At 41.6% G+C, this 10,000-nt stretch overlaps 1 protein-coding gene across 1 annotated transcript in view; it reads left to right on the top strand.

Moving 5' to 3' along the window:
- Nucleotides 1-4,967, top strand: part of clmpb (CXADR like membrane protein b) — a 62,594-nt gene extending 57,627 nt beyond the window's left edge. The window contains exons 6-8 of the mRNA XM_062419532.1: nt 1,214-1,336; nt 1,853-1,994; nt 4,146-4,967. Coding sequence (XP_062275516.1) covers nt 1,214-1,336; nt 1,853-1,994; nt 4,146-4,482 — 602 coding nt within the window. The 3' untranslated portion in view covers nt 4,483-4,967. The remainder of the gene's footprint in view (nt 1-1,213; nt 1,337-1,852; nt 1,995-4,145) is intronic.
- Nucleotides 4,968-10,000: the final 5,033 nt, after the last annotated feature.

The raw sequence follows: 10,000 nt of genomic DNA, 5'->3' as shown, positions 1-10,000 counted from the left end.
TCTCCCTGAGCTGCTATACCAAAGTAATTAACGGTTACAGCGCTTTGCTCGAGGGCACTTAGATAGGCTTTGATTGTTCCAATTAGGCCACTGATTCTGCATGGCTTTCTTATCTTTAGACTTACAGTACTGCTGCCCCCCAAATTTGTGCAATAAATAGCTACAGCTGAAGTCCACATTACGCATGCATATTTTCTTCCAGAAAATGAAACAGAGCACAGCTATCTGATTTCTAGTCATACTCTGTTGGGATAAGTTATATAAACACAAGGATATGGCTCGGCTGATACTGTGATCTGATGGAGATGTCTGTGACATCGAAATGTCAGCCTGGCTCAGGTGAATTATACCTGCATGCATAAAGTCAGTGTGTTTCTTGGCTTGTGTGTTAAGTGGAGAAAATCAAATGTAATACACAGAACTGGACTGACAGCTCCCACAATACTCTGAACCAAAAAAAGGAAAATATTGGCTCAGTAGTAACCCTGAGGCACACTTCATTCACATGGTGTGGATTCTGGCATTCCTCTTGGATCACAACCAGACATATCTTCCTCTAAATAGTAACAGAGACAGTTTATAAAAGAAAAGCTAATGGGGCAATTCTCCCTGCTGTGTATTCTCTAAACTGGCATAAACACCCTCGGGGTGCAAACCCCTCTGTCTCATTTTTCCCCCTAGCGTTCTACAGGCATCCTTGATGGCACGTGCCCAGACAAAAACCTTCAAATTAATGACCTCCACCAAACAACACCTGTTCAGTCTAATTAGTTTTCATTGGATGATAACACACAGCGTCAGCAGCCATTATTTATGTGTCTAGCAAAAGGTAATATCACATGGTTGTCATTGGTGGGAATGACTAAATATCCCATGGGGCTGTGGGGCTTCATCGCTCTCTAAGACATGCTCCTGCTACTCTCTTCCAGTCATCCTCAGTGTGATGTGCCTAGGTCTTAAATAAACACTCCATCAACACCTCTCTCTCTCTCTCACTCTCTCTCTCTCCCTTGCTCTCTGGTGGTCTATCTCTCTCTCTTTCTCTCCCTCTTTCTGAAACCATGATATATATTACAGCTGTCTTTCCTGTCCTGCAAATGTAATTGAAAGTGAGGATAGTAAACATGCAGGAATGCACAAACAATGTACACTAGACACTAGATATTCACTCATATTTGTCTACTCTGCAGTAACTGTTTTCTGTATTCTCCAGATCTCAAGAACCCAGAGATCGTGACCCTGAGGAATCTCACCATGGACAGCACAGGTGTCTACAGGTGCACAGCCAGCAATGACGTGGGAGAGGAAAACTGCACCATTGAGGTCACAATGCAGCGTGAGTTTTGGGAGCGACCTCGCAGCATTCACCTCACAACAAACTGCCACACTGATTGATGGTTATTGTTTCAAATGAAAATACATGTATTCCCCTCTCTGCCTCTCCGTCTACCTCCCCACCACCACCACCCACCCCCACCCCCCGCTGTGCTCCAACATAAGGAACTGCACTAGACTTAAAATTGTGGCTACTGGTCACCACCTATGCTCCAACAGTTATGTTTCACTGTCACACTAATACATTTCCTGAGAGGCCCAAGGTGGTCAGGGTCATGTATAGAGAAAATGACACATCTAGTAGCTCAGCAGAAAATATTTAAGAGCCCTGGTGTTAAATTGAATTTGGGCACTATGGCACAAAGAACCTCCAGTAAATGAGCATGGCCCACAAGTATCTGTAAATTTAATAATTACAAACTACAGCAGTCAGCACTGATTATCAATAAATAATATGTAACAGGTGGTGAGCGTCTCTGTCTCTCATCACTCAATAATTCCTCTTTTCTCTTCACAGATGTGAGGGATGTAGGTATGGTAGCAGGTGCAGTGGTGGGAATATCCCTCGGTGTCCTCATTGTCATTTTAATCATCTGGCTCGTCTTCCGGAAGAAGGAGAAAAAGAAGTACGAGGAGGAGGAGACTCCAAATGAGATCAGGTTTGTTCATCCTCGTTTTTCTTACTTCTTTATGATTGTTTCAATTTTGTAAAATAACAAATGTAGTGCACTAAAAACGGTGTGAATGACTGGGATTAATAATGCAGATTTTCACATGTGTGTGTGTTTGTGTGAATGTGCATACATGTGCATATGTGTGTGTCCTGTATCTATCTCTTTGTGTCTGAGGCTGTTGCTCTGTTAGCTTACCCATTAGCTTGAAACCCACTGCCACTACATCTGTTCTGTAGATATATACTCTTAACAACTCCCCCAACTCACAATATAATATTGTATAATTACATTTAAAATGTGTAAAGTGTCGACTGATGTGTGTGTGTAGTGGAAATTTAAAGATTAATTCACAGAGCAAATTGTCACAGTTATAGTGCAATAAACACATATTACATTTGCAAAAGTGGGTCTCCCAGTATTCTAGGCTGAAAGAGATATTGTATGAAGTCCAATAATCGTGTTTGTACATACTGGAAGATCCCATATTTGTCATCCTAACAAGTGTCTTTTTATTAATGCACAATGTTCCTTTTATTCATTCATAGCCATATCTATCTTTCCTTCTCTTCTTCTACCGGGGAGTAAATGTTGAGGGCCGAATTACAGCTCACTTTTGTTAACTCATCCACACCTGTCGGGAACCAGCAGTGGAACATGTTCACACTAGCGGCTGAGATTTGTGCACTTAACCGTAAGACAGCACCACATGAGACAGTATAACATAATCTCAATAAACGTAAGAGTGTAAGCTTCCATCTCAATAAACGTAAGAGTGTAAGCTTCCATTTGAGTGTGTTTCACCCGAAGCAACAGTTGAACTAAAGTCGTTTTATAACACAGATAAGTTCAATGCTAACTGACACAGCAACAGCCTTTGCAGTATGTGTATTCTGTCTACATGTCCTCCTGCCTGCGTGTGTGTGTGTGTGTGTGTGTGTGTGTGTGTGTGTGTGTGTGTGTGTGTGTGTGTGTTTGTGTGTGTGTGTGTGTGTGTGTGTGTGTGTGTGTGTGTGTTCGCGTCCAAACAAACATAAACAACTACAAGGCCAAACATTTCTGTTATTACCTTTTAGGAGCCTCCTTTTCACACCTCACTTACCTCCATGTTTGTATTTGAATGCGTGCGTGCGTGTGTGTGGGTAGGGGATCAAGGCTCAGAGATCACGCAAGTGCATTCACTAGTGGATCCTGTGGACCCACTAGTGACACTTGTAAAAGCACCAGCACTTTTTGTGACAGACTGGAGTCGGTGTATGTGCATATTTACTGATGTAACAATGAATAATGTAGCATGGTTGAGGGACATCCTCCAGTAAATAATGTACATGTGATGAAGTGTTTTTTCGTTTTTATACCATGTTAAGAGTCTGAGCCTTTCCGCTAATTTGCTCAACTAAACCACCACACATCTCTTGGGTGTGCATTCATAACCAACTTTTGTGCTGTTTGAAAATTTGGGTATTCTTTTTCCCTTGTGGAACTATCTCCGGCACGTCTGAGAAGTAGCATGTAGCCAGCAGTGCACAAATAAGGGGTTTCTATTTCTGACTTTCTCCAGTGAGTCATATAAGCGCTATATTAATAGAGATAATATTACCTGCTGACTTAACCCCAACCCTCACATCCTACACATCCTGGTGACCTGGTGACAGTGATATATAGACACTGCAAAGATCCGCCATGATTTTAATATCATCAGTAACGATCACAGCACAGAGGACCTCAGTCTTCAGTTAAGTTGTTTTTGCCATATAGTTTCTTGATTTTTAGCATCCTATCATGAAAAAGTGAGGCAAAAGTGGAATTATACAGGAAAGTTTTCATGATGTTCTCAGAAGAAACTTTTTTTTTTATGCCTTTAAATTGTATCTGGGGAACTAGTGATTTCAGCAGATTTCATTATTCTGTGCAAATGTGTTTCGCAAAAGTCAGAGCTGGGGGGTATCTCATGAATTACATGAGGTCCCAACATAATACTGGTCCCATGTGAATACAACCTTAGAGTAGTGTTAGAGAATGGTAGTGTGTGGCTTATTGTGTATGTGTATACTCTGCTTTTCTATTTTGAGAGGTGCAGTTGATATAAAATAAGGGTACCTTTGTCATCATTGTATGTGTGTGTGTTTCTTATCACAGGGAGGATGCCGAGGCTCCCAAAGCCAAGCTAGTGAAGCCCAACTCCCTGTCCTCATCCCGTTCCGGCAGTTCGCGTTCCGGTGCCTCCTCCACCCAGTCCATGGTGCACAACAGCGCCCAGCGTGGTCACCGCCCCCGCCCACCTGCTGTTGCAGCCCTCAAGGAAAATGGACAGCCTCCAGGCTTCCCTCAGTCCCCACCAGCCTACACTTCAGTGGTGCCCTCCAAGACCCCCGAGCCCCCTGCCACTCCCAAATTCAACTCCAGGAACATGTCTGGGCCCACACCCCCAACCCTCATGGTCCCTGCCCAGACCAAGGCCTTCCAGACTGTGTAGGACTGAAAGCCAACCCTTTCCTGCAGCCATGTGAGACTCCCATCCCTGCCCAGCAACTACACCTCCCTCCCAAAGACTAAGACTCTTCCATAAACAAAGAAATGCAACTAGTTAAAAGGATGTAATTAAAAGAATCAATACTATAAGTCCAAAAGTACTTTTAATGAATGCATACTTAAAAAGGGAAAATAAAAATGCTTGCCCCCTACTGAATTACATAAAACAACAAAACAAAAGAAAAAACAAGACCCGAGATGCAACACTGTTTGTGTCTCATGGCTAAGAGGCAGAATTCTTCTTTTTTTTGAGTCCCTTCTTTTGGCTTCAGAAGGCACAGGGAAGCACCATGTGCAGCGAGGTGGAAGGAGCCCCCCTAGCAAAGCTTTTATTTATTTATCAAATCAAAGGGTTAGGAGTAACGTCGGAGAAAAAGAGGAGGAAAAAGGGAAACAGTGAAAGCTGGATAATAAAGTAGACCCAAACTCTGATCCTGGTACCAATGGAGTCATACTGCTGTTGAGCTTCAGTTGATGGATACAAGCACGGCCAAAATGGGGAAGAGAAGAAAGTGCAAGACCATAAGACAGCCACTGATTTTTTTTTTCACCCTGCACCTCCAAGTCGCTGCTTCCAGCACCTGCGTTGAAACCACAAACCCCTTTTGCCTCCCGTGGGTCAGGACGATTGTACCCATTCATGTGGACAGACACAGTGTGCGGTGTGTGTGTGCATCATGCGACTCAGTGCTCTCGGTCTTTCGTGCTCTCATAAAAGAACCCATGAGAATCCACAGTGGTCCTGAGACAGACTCATCTGGCTCGCAAACAGCTCATCTGCTTTACCAATCAGCTGGGGAAACTTCAGGTACAAGGATATAGCACTGACAATGGAGTCAAATCAAACAGAGTTGTTACCCCCTCCCGCATCCTGTCTACATCAATGGACACCCTTTTCTGGTACTGAATATCTTCCCTGAGTAATTAAATAGTATGTACTAGGCCTATAGACAGTCAATATTTTAAATATAGGGGATAAGCATCTGTTAGACCAGCCTGGTCTTGTTTTTCTATTCTTTTGTCTCTGTTCTCCTTTGTCTCTTCTATCTGAGCAGGTCGAAAGGGTGACAGACAGCTGTGTGTCCATTCATCCATATTAAGAAGTGCCACCAATCCCTAGGATGGGTTATTATTGTTGCTTTTTTTACTCTTTTGTTTACCTGCTACATTTCTGAACTGAAACCAAAATCTGTCACCATGAATGTGTGATGTACAAAGATGGTGGATCTCGTTACTTTCAGCTTCCTGTAAGGTACTGAATCGATATTCAAGCTAAGGCACAAAGAACTGACCTTGACGTTCAATTTTACAATTACTATGTCTGAATGAAGGAAGCAAAAGTATGATTTTAGAGACTTCAATTGTATAGGGTGTGTATGGTATAATTGTCAGTACTCTCCCTGGATCCATAACAATGGAGTGGCACTCGATTGCTGTCTTGCTGAATCACTGGGTCCTGCTCGGTCATTGGTCGAGCCATGCTATCGGCCAATCGCCCTTTTTGTCGTATCCTCAGACAGACCCAGTGCGGTTCGATTGAAAGTAGCTGAAAAAAGGGCAAGTAGCCTATCTAGTGTGCCTTTGCAATCCCTCTACTCTTTGATGGTTTCTTTCTTTGTCCTCATCTTCAGCACACCAGTGGTTAAGTCTCTGTTCACATCCAGCTTTGACGGTCAACAGCAGCAAACGCTGAGAGATACAACTTCACAAAACTTGCCTAGTAATAACAGATAATGCCCAGGGAGCACAAGGCAGAGTGAATTATCCACGGTGAGAAAGCAATCCCATGCCACGGGACAATGTACTGTAAATTCTGTAATCAGTCTTGTTTTATATTGTACATACAGATAGATATACGCACATGATGTCATTTAATTTAATAATTATAGGTATGTGATGGGAGATTTTCTCCCTACAAAAGAGTCAAATGGGAAACCCAAAAGTGAATTTAAACCATGTGTTTTTGTACATTTGTTGTGTTCCAAGTGAAAAAGTCAACTCCCTATTTCACATGTCACGTTGGCATTTTTGTCTTTGAACTCAATGTCCATATGAAACAAATATTATCATATGTAATTAGAAATTAGAGTGGAAAAAAGGGCCTATGGATGGTGATGTTGGTCAGTCTGAAGATCAGTTGCTTAGTTTTCTGACCATCTTGCTTATCCAATAGATTGATCTGGAGCAAGATATTTACACAACCAGCAGTCAGATTCTCTCATAAGCTGTATGGATTTTACTGATCCTGTGAGATTTATTTCTTTTGATTTGTGTTGTTCTGTCATCCATGAAATATTCTCATGGTCAAAACATGATGAATATCTTGGTGAATCCCTTACCTTTCATTTGGTGCACCATCCAGCTAAAATGTCTTATTGTGCACAAGATATATCAAAATCTAATGGGCACACAGCCATTACATTTTGTGAGGACATTCATATTACAAAGGAAATAAGCTGATTTAACAACCCCACAGTATTTACTCTCAGGACAAATTTTACAATTTAAGCTCCACAAATATAAACATTCACATTGAAGAAAAAACTGTCACATTTGATAAAGGAATTTAATCTTAAAAATGTTGACGACCAACATCTGTCTGAAAAACACATGTTGTTTGATTTCACATACTGGGACTTTACATGTGATTTTACTGTAAGGAGAGGAGGGAAAAAAATGCCTTTTATATTCAACCACAAACAGCAGTTCATATTTGACCAGGGATGCTACTCTGTGTTCGTGTGTGTGTGTGTGTGTGTGTGTGTGTGTGTGTGTGTGTGTGTGTGTGTGTGTGTGTGTGTGTGTGTGTGTGTGTGTGTGTGTGTGTGTGTGTGTCTGTGTGTCTGTGCGTGTGTGCGTGCATGTGCATGCATGTGAATGTGTGTGAGTATGAGTGTGTGGGTGTGTGCATGTAAATTCAGTATAAGCCCTTGGGCCACACCCACACATTCTCATGTTAGCCATTCAGTGACTGAGAGGGATCCAGTCAGGCAAAGTAACCTCTGTCTAAATTGATACGACTGCAGACTGGCAGTGTTTATTTTATTTTTCACGGACTTATATGCTTATTGAACCTGGCTTCACAGGCAGCCGTCATGTTTTTGCTTGTGGGGGTGGCGTCTTGAAACAAAGCACGTCCATAATTCATAACTATCGTCAGCTCTGGAGGCCACTTGTACGCTCTCTCCCTGCTCATGCTGTCTCTTAACAGAGAATGCACTTGGCCCTGGGTGTAATAGCATCTCAAGGTGCACACACACGCACACACACACACAATTCAAACAGGTAAATGTTGTATATACACACACACAAACAGGTACACACGTCACATTCAGGTGCACACGGAAATACAGGTACTATGTGCTTCATGCACACTCACATTTGCACATGCACAGACTCGCTCACAAACACACACACACATAGTTTGCACAAACAAAAGCCCAAACAGCAAACCTTGTTATTTCTGCTCCTTCAGAATCAATTTGATGGATCGAATGTCTGGAGGTATTACGACTGACTGATGGAACCAGGATACTAAATGCAGCACAGAAAGGGACACTCTATATTGCATCACCCTAGAGAGACACACACACACACACACACACACACACACACACACACACACACACACACACACACACACAGAAACAAAAACAGCTACTGTAACAAAACATACATAGGCACTCAGACACTGCTCTACATCTTAAAAATCTGGACAGCATATTCTCGAAGACTTTTTTTTTTTTTTCTAGGAATCTGACAGTAGCACTGGGAATCAGGAGAGGTATAACAGGATTGATATTGAGCCAGGGCTGTAGGCTCCTGCCATTGAAATTCCCTCCACCACAGATGAAAGTAGCAGTGGAGGTGGAGGATGGGATGCAAGTCTTCCAGCTGTTAAATTCCTCCAAGCTTTTTGATTTGCTTTCCAGCAACCGCAAGTCTCAGGTGGCAGATTCCCCAGTTTATGAGCCCTCGCATTACATTTCCCCTCTCATGTGTGCAGCCTGACAAACTTGCACTCTTTCCAATAAATTAATTTTAAGAAGCTTTTGTCAGTTCAGTAGCGAGCAGAGAAGGAAAGTCTTAACACACCTCAGAGTCAGCAGCACATCCAGTATCATCCTTTAAAACAGTATCCATCAACACTATATATTGTCATATTATTAACACTCAAAGGTGCAGTAAACATGAAGCCATTTATGGTTATTCTGTGTTATATGATAGGAATAGGAATCTCATGTAGCCACAATGTTTTATGTTTTATTACGCAGTTTTATTTCTGACTAAAGATGCTGAGCAGGGCAAAATGATGCTCAGACTTTGTGGTTTGGCCTTGTGTCTGAGTATAGGGGAATGTGATGTATCGCTACTTTAAAGAGAGGAGATGGATGGGGCTGATGTCAACCTCAAGAAGGAAAGCAAAGGTACCTGCATGTCATAGGAGATTGAGCAGACGAATGGGAATGCTTTGCTTTGATGTAACATAACTGTATTCGGCTAAAGAAAAAAAGAAAAAAAAAGAAAATCTACAATTGTAAATATATTCACAGAAAATTTTATGAAGCTTTATTTTTGTCTTCTTCCTTATTTGGAATTGTTCATCCATGTACTTTGCACTTTTTTGTGTGCTATGCTCATCACCGGCCTGTGTGGGATCTGTGTGGTTGGCTGTTTTCTCTTGACTACATTGTTAAGATGTCAGGGGGAGACACGCTCAGCGCGGCATCACTAAAGGGAAATGTATGACACTTTTGTTTTTCTTTACTCCATCTGTCTTTTTCTGCCGTGGCTTCTGTTTGGTTTTGTAAAACCATACAGAACTTCTGTTTGTTCGTTTGATGAAAACAATCCATGTAAATATCACAAGTAAAAAATGTATATTTTTACGACTTCTGAGTTATTACTCTTTCATTTGCAAATAAAATATTCAATGACAACCTACTTGTTCTTGTGGCCTCTTGATTTGGATTCTAGCCTCCTTGAAAAGAGGAAACACTAAAAGAATAACTAAGTATATTTAACAGACTTACAGTATATTCAGTGCAGGAATTTTTCAAAGCTTTCCTTTGTAGTGCGTTTGTGAATTTTACTACTGTTGCTCCCCAATCTCCTCTGATCTTGGTGTATGTAGGTGGGGAGTGATGAGGTAAAAGCCTAACTTCAAAATAGAAACTCTGTAGGCAACATACTCTGTAAATCACTGCACGTATAGATTCACAGTATAACAGTTGCATTCTTCATGAACTGGCTGACTGAACTAAAATTTGACAGCTGCTTAAAAGCGTTATATTCATGACCAACAGTTGTCAGAAAAATCAAACCCTGAAGGCAAAAATAAGCGAGCGTGTACAGTATGCTGTCGAAAGCATAATGTGAATATTTTAACTTTTGCATTAAACGGATTTCTGTTCAGTGGCCGTATCTCCTGTCAGATTTTAAAACATCTCTGCACACAGTTG

The sequence above is a fragment of the Scomber scombrus genome, chromosome 5, assembly GCF_963691925.1.
Source record: "Scomber scombrus chromosome 5, fScoSco1.1, whole genome shotgun sequence".
NCBI lineage: Eukaryota > Metazoa > Chordata > Actinopteri > Scombriformes > Scombridae > Scomber > Scomber scombrus.
This window is presented reverse-complemented; position numbering and strand designations above follow the sequence as displayed.